The sequence below is a fragment of the Haliotis rubra genome, unplaced genomic scaffold (genome assembly GCF_003918875.1).
Source record: "Haliotis rubra isolate DU_JTF1 unplaced genomic scaffold, ASM391887v1 Scf329, whole genome shotgun sequence".
In the NCBI taxonomy this organism is placed as follows: domain Eukaryota; kingdom Metazoa; phylum Mollusca; class Gastropoda; order Lepetellida; family Haliotidae; genus Haliotis; species Haliotis rubra.
The window spans coordinates 361,770-375,914 of NW_025767001.1; the positions used below are offsets into that span (position 1 = coordinate 361,770).

General features: G+C 36.9%; 1 protein-coding gene across 1 annotated transcript in view; it reads right to left on the minus strand.

Moving 5' to 3' along the window:
* LOC124284087 (shootin-1-like) overlaps nt 1–14,145 on the minus strand; it is a 48,839-nt gene that overhangs the window by 22,047 nt on the left and 12,647 nt on the right. Inside the window, exons 2-4 of the mRNA XM_046720143.1 lie at nt 7,678–7,730; nt 868–928; nt 123–217 (exon numbers count right to left, since the gene is read on the minus strand). Of these exons, the coding sequence (XP_046576099.1) occupies nt 123–217; nt 868–928; nt 7,678–7,730 (209 nt within the window). The remainder of the gene's footprint in view (nt 1–122; nt 218–867; nt 929–7,677; nt 7,731–14,145) is intronic.

Genomic DNA, 14,145 nt, shown 5'->3' on the forward strand with positions numbered 1-14,145 from the left:
TACATCATAATGCTCTGCTTACCTGTCTGGCATAATGCTCCACCTAGCTCTACATCATAATGCTCTGCTTACCTTTGTGGCATAATGCTCCACCTAGCTCTACATCATAATGCTCTGCTTACCTTTGTGGCATAATGCTCTGCCTCAAAGCGACATTCCAGTTCAAGCTCGTACTTCTGCTTGATGACCTCATACTCCTGATAAGCTGGCTGCCATACTGTGAACAGAAATATACTTCTGAATTTCCAGGTGATGGTAGAAGAAATTCACACACAATGACATTAACTCCTGGAAAATGAGTGAGTGAGTTTAGTTTTACACTGCGCTCAGCAATATTCAAGCTATATAATAATCGAGTCTGGACCAGACAATCCAGTGATCAACAGCATGAGCATCGACCTGAGCAATTGAGAACCGATGACATGTGTCAACCAAGTCAGCGAGCCTGACCACCCGATCCCATCAGTCGCCTCTTACGACAAGCATGGGTTACTGAAGGCCAATATTCTAACCCGGACATTCATGCGTCTCCTGGAAAATGCATACAGTTATGGGAAGTACTAGTAATGAGTAAAATTAATTAATTCTTCCTTCATATTTTTTCACAAAACATGCACACATGCACTCACACAAAACAGCAAGAACAAAACAAACTAGGATTGCCTCCTGGGCAATACTGACAGTCTTCAGACTTCCCCATACACTCCCGTGGCTGCCTTTACTTGTACTGTTTCTTTGAACGACACAAAACAGCAACAACAAAACAAACAAACAAAACTGACAGGCTGTTTCATACACTACTACCCTGGCATGTACATAGTTCTTCCACAGATAACCATTCAGGATTGACAACCTCCATGTACTTACATTCCTTGACATTGTTGAGCTGTACATCCTTGTCCTGAAGCAGCTGGACCAGAGCTTGGAACTGCAACATATTAAACCAATGTGAGTAACAAAGTTACTATGCACAACATAGTAACCCAGGGTAAGCAACAGAGTAATCCAGGGTAAGCAACAGAGTAATCCAGGGTAAGCAACATAGTAATCCAGGGTAAGCAACAAAGTAAGCTAGGGTAAGCAACATAGTAATCCAGGGTAAGCAACAGAGTAACCCAGGGTAAGCAACAGAGTAAGCTAGGGTAAGCAACATAGTAATCCAGGGTAAGCAACAGAGTAAGCTAGGTTAAGCAACATAGTAACCCAGGGTAAGCAACATAGTAAGCTAGGGTAAGCAACAGAGTAATCCAGGGTAAGCAACAGAGTAAGCTAGGGTAAGCAACATAGTAATCCAGGGTAAGCAACAGAGCAACATAGTAATCCAGGGTAAGCAACATAGTAACTAGGGTAAGCAACAGAGTAACCCAGGGTAAGCAACATAGTAATCCAGGGTAAGCAACAGAGTAAGCTAGGGTAAGCAACAGAGTAACCCAGGGTAAGCAACAGAGTAATCCCAGGGTAAGCAACAGAGTAATCCAGGGTAAGCAACAGAGTAAGCTATACAACATAGTAACCCAGGGTAAGCAACAGAGTAAGCTAGGTTAAGCAACAGAGTAATCCAGGGTAAGCAACAGAGTAAGCTAGGGTAAGCAACATAGTAACCCAGGGTAAGCAACAGAGTAATCCAGGGTAAGCAACAGAGTAACCCAGGGTAAGCAACAGAGTAACCCAGGGTAAGCAACATAGTAATCCAAACCAGGGTAAGCAACAGAGTAATCCAGGGGTAAGCAACATAGTAATCCAGGGTAAGCAACAGAGTAACCCAGGGTAAGCAACATAGTAATCCAGGGTAAGCAACAGAGTAATCCAGGGTAAGCAACATAGTAATCCAGGGTAAGCAACAGAGTAACCCAGGGTAAGCAACAGAGTAACCCAGGGTAAGCAACAGAGTAACCCAGGGTAAGCAACAGGGTAAAGCAACATAGTAATCCAGGGTAAGCAACAGAGTAATCCAGGGTAAGCAACATAGTAATCCAGGGTAAGCAACAGAGTAACCCAGGGTGCAACCTAGCTGTTGCAACATAGTAATCCAGGGTAAGCAACATAGTAATCCAGGGTAAGCAACAGAGTAACCCAGGGTAAGCAACAGAGTAATCCAGGGTAAGCAACAGAGTAAGCTAGGGTAAGCAACATAGTAATCCAGGGTAAGCAACAGAGTAATCCAGGGTAAGCAACAGAGTAATCCAGGGTAAGCAACAGAGTAAGCTAGGGTAAGCAACATAGTAATCCAGGGTAAGCAACAGAGTAAGCTAGGGTAAGCAACATAGTAATCCAGGTTAAGCAACATAGTAATCCAGGGTAAGCAACATGGTAATCCAGGGTAAGCAACAGAGTAAGCTAGGTTAAGCAACAGAGTAACCCAGGGTAAGCAACAGAGTAAGCTTGGGTAAGCAACATAGTAATGCAGGGTAAGCAACATAGAAACCCAGGGTAAGGAACATAGTAGCCAAGGATAAGGAACATAGTGACCAAGGGTAAGCAAAAATATAAGCCAGGGTAGGCAACATAGTAAATAAGGGTAAGCGACATAGTAACCCATGGTAAGCAATATAGCAGCCCATGGTAAGCAGCATAAGTAACCCAGGATGAGCAACATAGTATCCCAGGGTAAGTAATGTAGTAACCCATGGTAAGCAATGTAATAACCCATGGTAAGCTACAAACTATCCAGGGTAAGCAACATAGTAACCAAGGGTAAGCAACATAGTAGACCAATGGAAGGAACTTGGAAGCCAAGGATGAGCAACATTGTCACAGTGTATTTAGCAACATAAGTAGACAGCATATGCAACGTGATTTGAGTAACAAAGTAGCATCATGTAACCAACATAGTAACATATAGTAACACAGTGTAAGCTATACAGTACTAACATAGTGTAAACAACACAGAGACCTAGTGAAAACAACATTGTTTTGATAATCAGTTGATATTTTGTTATCGATTATTGATTCCAATGATCTATATTCAGAGGCCTAGATAAGCTGCATATCCAGGTAAAATACGCATAGAAAATTTCCAATTACGCATTGAAAAATAATTGTTGCGTACCAATTATGCATTTAAAATGTTAGATACGCAAAAAGTTTAAAACTAAATGCGTAGGAAATATATTTATAAAAATCGCTTGCGTAATGAAAAAGACATCGATTGCTATCAAGTTGTACTGTTAGTATAGGACTAGTGTTGTACTGTCAGTATAGGATGAGTGATTTTTTATGAAATCATTTCCATTATATTTAAGTTGGTTTTGATTAGGTATGACATAAGGCAGGACATACCTGCTTAGTAAACTTACTCAAAGACATAATACTTAGGTGAGTAAAATGACTGAAATACGCACATATTTGAAAGCAGTGGGTAACGGAAAATATAATACCCACTCAACATTCATAATATCCACTCCAAAAAGATAGTGGGTACAGTACCCACATGAGCTAAATCTTATCTGGAGCTCTGTATATTGATAGCCAGCCCTAGATGTTAATGTTAATGTTAACTAAAACAAATTTCGGCGAAAGCGATTAGGGTCACCTTATGTCAAATGAGAACCTCTAATCTTGGATAAGTTACAATGCAAAGACTTAGTTTCATTCATGTAATTTTAGAAGTTTCTATCCCCTTTGCTGACTATGCACAATGTAAAACAACACAGATTTAGAGCCATAACTCAGTAACTCTCAGTCTAGGAATTTACCTGAATATTTACCATTGTGAAACTGCCATCACATTTAAGTCCACCACAAAAGAGCTCACTGTCACAGGATAGATAACATTGTGGTAAATGTGAGACACCTTCAAGAACTGCTCTTGTGGCAGTTGTAATGTTAATCAAAAGATTTGTCTTAGCTATGACTGCTTTGTGAATAGATCACCAGGCATTGCCAGTACTTATCCACGTTATCCAAACCAACAAGTAGCAGTTTAACATTAGATAGTCACCAATTCATGGAATATGAACAGTGGGCATTTCATTTTTTGTTTTCCCCCCAAAAAGGAGAACTGTAAAAATGAAATTAGACATTTTGTCACATAATTACTCAAAACTGAGCTGTCCACTACAAAATCACAAACAGGATGAGGCGGGGCAGGTAATCCTTTTATCTGCTTATCAACAGCTTCCTCTGTTCATGATTAAATCATTGCTAAAAGACAATTAAATTTGTAACTGATAACCACAAGCTTCGAACTGAATAACTTAACAAGGAAAATAGTGTTCATTTATGTACTGTCAACAGTCATGCATAATTTTTCATCATGTCCTGTTGATCACTGGATTGTCTGGACCAGGCTTGAATATTCAGACCACAGCCATGCAGCTGCTGGAATAGTGCTGAGTGTGGTATTTAAAACAACCAGCCAACCAACAAACAAATCATATATCCTGAACATGCATTTTTTTTTGTGTAATATTTTTTCTCCTACTTTATTTTCAAAATCTTTCAGATCTCTTCAATTATAAGCTGGATGCACAAAAATTGGTCTCGGTGTTGGTCTGAGACAGTGACATGACTATGGTCGGCCATTTTGTTTTTTAAAAAGTGGTTTGATATTGAAGTATTATACAGGAAGTACATGTTTTTTTGTTTACAGTTGGCGCAGGCAGCCCCTTTCAAGTTCTCTTACAAGGAAATTACTGCAGCTATACAAAAGGTGTGGTTGTGCAATATCAGTGTTGAATTACAATATTAGCATCTTACCATCTAGTTTTGCAGTTGTTTAAGTCTGTCTATATCACTATCTATTTCATTATATTTTACACATAAAATACCCATAACCGTCCGGATTAAAATTTATCTGCAGCAACCTGACACGCTGACTTGGTTGATGCATGTCATCCTATTGTGTAGATTTGATGCTCATGATGTCAGTCACTGGATTGGCCGATCTAGACTCGGTTATTTACAGTCCAGGATGGTTACTATTACAATAAAATACTGTAAATCGACAAAGTTTTGCAGGCAGGAAAGTTTTGCTAGTAGTGTGAATGAACTCCAGGCACAAAACTTTCCAGGCGTAATGACATCTCTCATTTTGTTAAGCAATTATTCCTGGTCCATGTAAATAACATGATCAAACAATGTCAAGAAGTCCAGATGTTCGCCTACCGGTAATTCCTTAACACAATGTACTTACTTCACAGCAATCACTAACATATTGCATCTACTCACATCTCGAAATTGAGTGTAGTTGACAGTAAATGGATACGCATACATATTTTGTTTCGCCAAAGTCAATCAATCTTTATTCATACTGAAGGCCACAGGCCCATAGCATATCAAGCATTGTCTCTAAGAAATAAACATAATAATTCATAGAATGTATGTACTCATATTGTTATTTGTTACGATATGGTATGATGTGGTGCGATATGATATGATACATGGTATGATATGACATGATGTAATATGGGGTGTTATGATATGATGTGATACGACAAAGTATGTGTAATGCGATGTTATATGATGTGATACATTTTGATGTGATATGACATGTTGTGATTTGACTATTTTTATTCTTTTCTATGATATTGTGTACTATGTTCTTGTATTCTATGGGCCTGTGGCCTTCAGTATGAATAAAGATTGAAGTCATAATTAGTGTAGCTGGACGATCACATGTCAACAAACTGCTTTTGCACTGGAAATAGCGAGATCGCGTGAAACCTCATCGGTGACAGGTTAAGTTGTTCCATGCATAAAAACTATCTGGCAATACACCAAAAAACTGTCACATAGCCTTAGTTATGATTATAAATATTTGACATTTATAGAGCATAACCTGCAGTGAAAATGACACTTTTTTCTTCACAACATTATTCCTTCTTTCGAGATTGATATACAATACGTTTGGTTAATGAGCATATTAATTCAAACCGTGTCTCTTGATCTATTGATATACCTTTGTTTCAAATCAAATAAGAACTTATTTATACAACTAACATCCAGTTTGTGCCACACATAACTAAAAGCATATTTATTTAACAATTGTTTTACATAATGGGCTCAACATTGTCTACCAACTTCTGCTAATTTATATTGATAACGGTATGTGTGGTATAATATTCCATAATCCTTTTGGTATACGGTAATAACTGTGTCCAATATTTTACAATTGTTATTTACTGTCTAGTTTTGAAAGATAAACAACCATAAAGTTTGGTGCATTTCTACCAAGAAAAGGAATTTGCTATAAGAAATTATTGTATACTCTGTCTGTATCCAGTGAGGGATAAAATATCCATATTTCTGAGCCGAAAGCTAAAGTTGGGAATACTTTGTGGTCAAAGATGTTGAGAAGAACAGATAATGTTAATTTTCTGAAATTTGATAGCTGGGAACGTAAAATATTGAACACTTTCTGGATATGACAAAGTGTTTTGTTTTTTGTGAGTTATATGCCATGACCCACTGCATGAGAAATGAACACTCAAATATTGTAAGAAGACACAATTTCTAGTTAGGTATCATTAAAATAATGTTTTTCATATTTCTTTAATCTACCACCTTTCCTGAAAACCATACATTTAGTTTGACGGTTAAAAAACCACTTTTTACAATATATTGGTAGATTATTCAATCTTTTTATGTAAACCTCGGACAGTGCTATCAAACAGTAACATATCATCGGCGAAGAGTAACATGAAAAGTCGACAGACAGCAACATCAATGCATCTATCTTCATCAACACCAAGAAATTCAGTAATGTCATAAACATACAATGAAAATATGAGTGGTGATAGTTCGCAACCCTTTTTAATTCTGCTCAAACAGTTGTGTGTAGCCATCTTGAAATGATATACATGACTGAACATTTGTGTATATATTTCTAATTAACCTAATAAAATTACCTTTGACATTGCCAGTCCAAAGTTTACACATCAAACTTGTTCTATTTATGGAATCCAATGTAGCTTTAAGATCAACGAAACAGCAGTATAGTCTGCCCTTATATAAAGACAAATATTAGAGACCATTGTATCTACCACAAATATATTGTGCTTGCATGAGTTTATCGAGTTCATACATTTTAAAAGGTTATCAAATTAAGATAACACTACTCCCACTTTAAAAGTGATATGAAGGTGATACTTCAAAATAGACCAGATGTTTGTTTTCGTTTTCGCCTGCTATGCGAGTAGCAGACATCGTGTGTGGTCTGTTATCAAGGGTCGTTACTCTGATTTTTTTTTTGTGGTAACATTTTATATGCCGAGTCGGTACGTTCTAGGTTCGAGTCGGCGGTGTTGGAATGAAAAAGAAAGTGTTGGTTTTATTTATATTTGGTCAGCAATAAAATTAGGGTTGGTCGGGCAATGAGAAACACAAAAAATAAAAATTCTGCCCTAGGCAGGAATCACACATAATATTGGCCACTTTGACCACTATTGCAGCAATATGAACATGGGGACACCAGAAATGGTCTTCACACAATGTACCCATGTGGGGAATCGAACCCAGGTCTTCTATGTGACAAGCGAACACTTTAACCACTAGGCTACCCCACCAACCCGTTCACTGAAAGATGGAATGAATCAAAGCAAGTTTAGGTGGCTGAGTATCAACTGGTGAATAAATGTAACTTTATTTTCCTCCCTCAGCTGCAATATCCTGGTCAGGGAATGAATAGTCAGTGTCTTAAGATATGAACACAAGAGAGGCAACTTTATTAAAACTTACCTTTGCTTCATTTTCTTTTTGTTTATTCAGAACTTCCTCGTACTTATCCACCACTGAAAAATAACAGAAATTACTTATGACACATGAAGACTTGGATTAAGGAAGTTCTCTGTAAAGTCTTCCAAATGAGGACATAGTATATCAAGACCTAAACTATTTGGAAGGATGGATTGGAGTGTAGGCTAAGACAGACTGACAAAAACAAAAATGGAATTAAAAATTAATGCGTTGATGCATTATATTTATAGGAGGATATGTATTGCCAACCAACCAGGAAGAAACTAATCATTTGAATATAGCTATAGTTGAGGTGTACGCTTAAATTATCATGGGGGCAGTCACTAGATGTAGCCTTGTGGTTAAAACGTTCGCTCATCTTGCTGAACACCTGGGTTTGATTCCCCACTCAGGTACAATGTGTGAAGCCTATATCTGGCGTGCCCCGCTGTGATATTGCTAGAATATTGCTAAAAGTGGCGTAAAACTAAACTCACTCACTAACTATTTTCCATATAGAGGTACAATGTGTAATCACTTGTTAGAGATTCGGCATAAAACTAAACTCACTCACTCACTAAAATGTATGGCGCTGCACCTGAACACAACACCTAAACACCATGGCATTTCAACCATGCATGAACCAGATGGGACGCGCATGCACACAATAGTCTAAGTAATGTGCACATGTAGGGTTGATTGGTTGTTTGTTGTTTATGCTAGGAGATGACAACTGCTTATGATGAATACTATGTAAAATCGTGGCTTTAGTATTTGTTTTTATAAAAAATATACTTTTTTTCACAGACATGTGGGTATCGATGCAGATGCTGTTCAGCATTTTTTGTATCCAAGTTATCTCCCTTGATTCCATACTATTTGTTTGTTAACTTGTTTAACTCTGCAGTATTCCATCTATATGGCCGTAGTCAGTAAATAATTGAGTCTGGACCAGACAATCCAGTGATCAACATCATGAGCATCGATGTAGTGAGCCTATAGGGCAATTGAGCTACGCACATGCTTAAAAATGCCTGAATTACAGAATCACAATGAACCTACAATATGGTGAATTGTGGATTTTTATTCCAAGTTAGTTAAGTTCTAAACTGAAACCTAGATAAACTGCATCATAAGAATAGAGATATGACTTAATGTGGCAAAACAGGAAGAGATTTCCTCGGCTGCATTTGTAAACATGTAAAAAAAGTAAGCTCCTACAATGTCACCTTCACCTGCTGTCAAAACAGACACCTTCTCAAGCAACTTCTTTGAGTGGCATGTTTAGAAGTTGGAGAAGTTGGAGAATCAGATAACGACAAAACTTTATGGATGTACAACTTCTTTATTCGGATGATGCAACATTTCGATACAGATTCTTGTATTGTTGTCAAGCAAGTATGTGTCAAGCAACACTTAAATGCATAGACAGACAATCATCATTGTATACGCCCAATTCTACCATGACTTCAGTAAATACTGGATTGTGATTGGTTAATTAAAGTTATTCAGAGGTATTTAATCACGTTATATATCTCTGATTTTCCAACACAGTATGTATCATAATAACGCAGTTATGGTAGAATGGAGATAAACATACATACTGTGTTAGAAAAATCAGAGGTACATAACAAAATGATAACAGCTCTAAATGTTCCGTTTTAAAGCAAAGTTAGAGCTATTATATTTTAGTTATATACATCTGCTTTTCCAACACAGTATGTTTATCTCCTAAACATTCCACTCTAACACTCAGAGCTGTGAACAACATCTATGCACATTGAATCACTTTCTAAAACGGCTTAATGCATTCAAAGGAATTACTGTCAAACCTTGCTTTTTCCAGACAATTGTGTTTTCTCACATTTTGTCCTGATAAATGACTTTCAGGAGATCGGAATCTCATTAGTGTCCTTCCTTACAATAATTATAAGAAAGAAAAACAAACTCTATTATATAAAACATATGATCATTCAAGTATTTTGTTCAGTCAAAATCAAAACTGGCTAGAACAAAAACAATTAACTGCATGTCATTCTATAGCATTTCATTGTGTTACCAGATCAAAGACCTGACACAAGGGGTCACAGGTACTGTCCATAAAAGTACATGTATGGTCATGCTTCCACAAACCTTAAAAGAGTATTGAAAGCAATTCTTCACATACCGGTGCCAATGTAAGATTACCTAAGTCGGTTGCGTGTGTTCCCTGAGGCAACATGAAGCTAAAACACCCAAACAATGAGTAGACTTATTGTACAGCCTGTCAATATAATATAACATGTACCTGACTTGGTACAGTTGATTTCATTCAGAGATTGCACACAAAGGTCTGGCCTTCCTACAGGAACTACCAGGAAGTAAAACGACAAAGCCCTGTACTTGCATATCTCAGCAGATAAAAGAGGAGCACTAGGGTATGAAGCATTTGCAGCTGTTTACATGAGAAATTGAAAAGAATATCAAGTATATATAAATAAATACATGGAAAACAAATTGTTTACCTAGTCAAGTGTGGAACAAGAAGTTGTCGTTTTTTTGGCTGTTTTCAACAAGATGACATGCCTGCCAAAGACATATCGCTTCCTGAATCATATATTTTCACAAGCATTCACTAGTACCTGTATGTGAGTGAGTGAATGAGTTTAGTTTTACGCAGCACTCAGCAATATTCCTGCTATATGGCGGCGGTCTGTAAATAATCGGATCTGGACCAGACAATCCAGGGATCAACATCGATCTACGCAATTGGGATACGATGACATGTGGCAACCCAGTCAACGATCCTGACCACCCGATTCCGTTAGTCACCTCTTACAACAACCATGGGTTACTGAAGATCAGTTCTAACCCAGACCTTCATGGGTAGTACCTGTATCTAAAGATGCGATCATAATATGCATACCACTTACACGTGCTTGTTTCAGCCACACTGTTTAACAAGATAAGTATAATTGGAAATATTAGTCCATCATATCTATTTTATGTATTTGTTTTAAATTATTTTATTTTGTAATACTTATACTCTCTTGATATCATGTAATAATCATTCTAACAATCTGTAAACTGACATCTTTTGTTTTCAAGATTCAATATAACTTTTAAGCAAATCTCCCATTCTGTTGAGTTTTTTCAGTTTTCCACAATAAATGACTGAGCTATATCAAGTAATCAGTCAGCCTAAAAACAAATTATAAAATGGTACTTGTCTGATGCTTGGCATAACAGCGTTAAAACAAGAACGGGTCAGATCAGAGTCTGCATACTGTGTGAAATTATCGCCTTTTACAACCAGTAAAATCTGTACAGCCAAAGGTGTTCATTGTGATTCTGATATAAATGCATACACGTTATCTTATTTATCTTTGTGTACAGTTCTCATGAAAAGTAGTTGAACATGTATGTATCAACAAAGGTTAGGGAAAGTCATGATACTGTATAGTTATCCAAATTAGATTGTACATATGATTGTTCATAGTACTATGAAGTCTGAACTAGTGTCGGAACACTCCTAGAACAGGTATTGGCGAAAAACGAGGAAACACTACATGATGAAAACAGTGAAGGAAAACCACGTTCTATGGATAGTCAACTTTTTTATTGCAATGAGTGCGACATTTCGATGTAGGTACTAACACCGTTATGAAGCAGTACCTAAACCGAAACAATGCACTCATTGCAATAAAGAAGTTGACTATCCATAGAACTTGGTTTTCTTTCACCTATACAACAAATGCCTCTCAAAGAAGATGAAACAATGTCTCAAAATACCATTATTGCTTGGTTTGGTTTGCATTGCTTTGCTTTGCTTTTGCTCTGCTTTTGCTTTGCTCTGCTCTGCTCTGCTTGAGGCTGAATGTCACACTGTGCAATATTCCATGTAAGCTATCTGATGGAGGTCAGTAAATAATCCAGCCTAGATTGGGTTCGAAGCCTGGACTAGTGACTGACATCATGAGCATCAATCAACCCAACATTATATCAATACACAATCAACTAAGTCACTGAGTCTGACCCTCTATTTACTCGCCTCTGACACAGTAACATATGTTATATCTTGGATTACACTTTCTCAGTAAAGTACAGATTCTTGTACTTTGTTAGGTTGAGAGACATGCAAAAAGTATGTGATCTAGGCTACCTGTTGACATTCTTACTCCATTTTTGTCGAAACCACTGGGGCTAAATGGATTAGATCACTGATGTGTACTGGTGATTAGGTGCCTGACTCCGACAGTGTGGGTTCGAATTTCGAATGGGACTCTACCCAATTATATTACTAGATTTTGTACTTTACTGAGAAAGTGTAATACCAAGTACAACATGTGTTACATTTGACCAATTTCCAAAATGCAAAGTGTATTCGCACCTCTTAGACAGGTATATGGAGACCTGAAGCAGCTCCTCCTTGGGTTTTACATATTTAATGGCTGCATTGAAAATAGAAATGTTATTAAATGGTAGCCAATCAGAAGTGCAGCTTCATGTTATCGCTAGGGACAAAACACCCATGTACTGAGCTTGAGGAACACTCAGCACACATGAGCATTTTTGATCATTTCAATAAGCAGATAAATAAGGAAGTGAATATTATGTTCAGTTTCAATGTGATTTGATCCTGTATACATGAAGTTTTGATATGAAACAAGTGAAAGTGTTTTGTATGTGTTGACAGCTTTAGAAATGTCTGACTCACAGTAACAGGAAGATTCACACAGGAAGTGATCAATTAGAACATGAAACTTTAATATAAATTGCTTTTATCAACTTCATTGACAAGTTCAAGTCATTAGTTTCAATAACTTCAGGGCGGGATGACAAGGCTATTATGGGAAGTTGAGTCAAACATTGACTCCTGATGATGCATGGTCCATATTATCAAGTTCTGACTGTATGGGGCAATTCTGCCAGAGACGACTACTACAATATACACAGATTTATTTACATGAACATCATCTATTGGTAATTAACAAATATATACAACAATGGAGAACAAACAATAGACTTCCCAAAGACAGAACATGGTCCTTAGAAAGAGCAAGTCTATCGACACTTCTTCCCGGACCAACCTCTATACTAAACTACATGTATACGTGTAATAGAAATATTTGGGGTTAGGTGACCAATCATGCTTGGGATTAACTTTTAGGGGTGGGTATTGCAGGAAATTTTCATATTGCGATATATTGCAATATGAAAGCATATGTATTGCAATATATTGCAAGAAGTTATTTTTTAACAAAAAACTACTTATAGTCGAGTTAATGTTTGATTTATAAAGCAAAAACACAACAAAATCACAATGCTTGATTAGGCTTTAATACAAACTTTTAATCATGACAAAATAAAATTGTAAATAATGTTTGGCACAAATGAAACAAGGAAAGGAACAATTTAAAAACGGAAATATCCGAAGATTTCCGAGTGTTACGAAGTTTTCCGATTGCGTGTCAAAATACCGGTTTTCGATCAGCGTATCGCAATACGTATCGTTTTCATGTCTGAACCGGTAAATACCGGTAAACTGGTTATATGGCGCAGCCCTATTAACTTTCATGTGAATGTTTTTGAAAGGTTTTGAACTATTTGCAATTTTAAGACGTGGTTCCTTTTAACACGAGATCATGGGTGACCTCTATTGTTTCAGCTGATCAGCCCCAGGTCATTAGGTTCCTCTCTAGACTCATTGCATACAGAGGTAATAAAGTGATGTCAAAAGTGTTATTTTAGGATAAAGTTTCTGTAAAACAAAAAGGTGAAAATGTATATATGTTAACTTGTTTATCATGAGAAACACAATGTTTCTGAATATACACCAAAATTATGTGTTCCTCATAATAAACATGTTGCCATCCCTAAATTGTCACCTTTATGTGTATCACTTCTAAATGCCATTTAAAGACTTAATGTTGTATAGCCATATAACAGCTGTCTTTAAATAATCAATTCTGGACCAGATAATCCAGTGATAAATGCCATTTAAAGACTTAATGTTGTATAGCCATATTACAGCTGTCTGTAAATAATCGAGTCTGGACCAGATAATCCAGTGATAAATGCCATTTAAAGACTTAATGTTGTATAGCCATATAACAGCTGTCTTTAAATAATCGAGTCTGGACCAGATAATCCAGTGATAAATGCCATTTAAAGACTTAATGTTGTATAGCCATATTACAGCTGTCTTTAAATAATCGAGTCTGGACCAGATAATCCAGTGATAAATGCCATTTAAAGACTTAATGTTGTATAGCCATATAACAGCTGTCTTTAAATAATCGAGTCTGGACCAGATAATCCAGTGATAAATGCCATTTAAAGACTTAATGTTGTATAGCCATATAACAGCTGTCTTTAAATAATCGAGTCTGGACCAGATAATCCAGTGATAAATGCCATTTAAAGACTTAATGTTGTATAGCCATATTACAGCTGTCTGTAAATAATCGAGTCTGGACCAGATAATCCAGT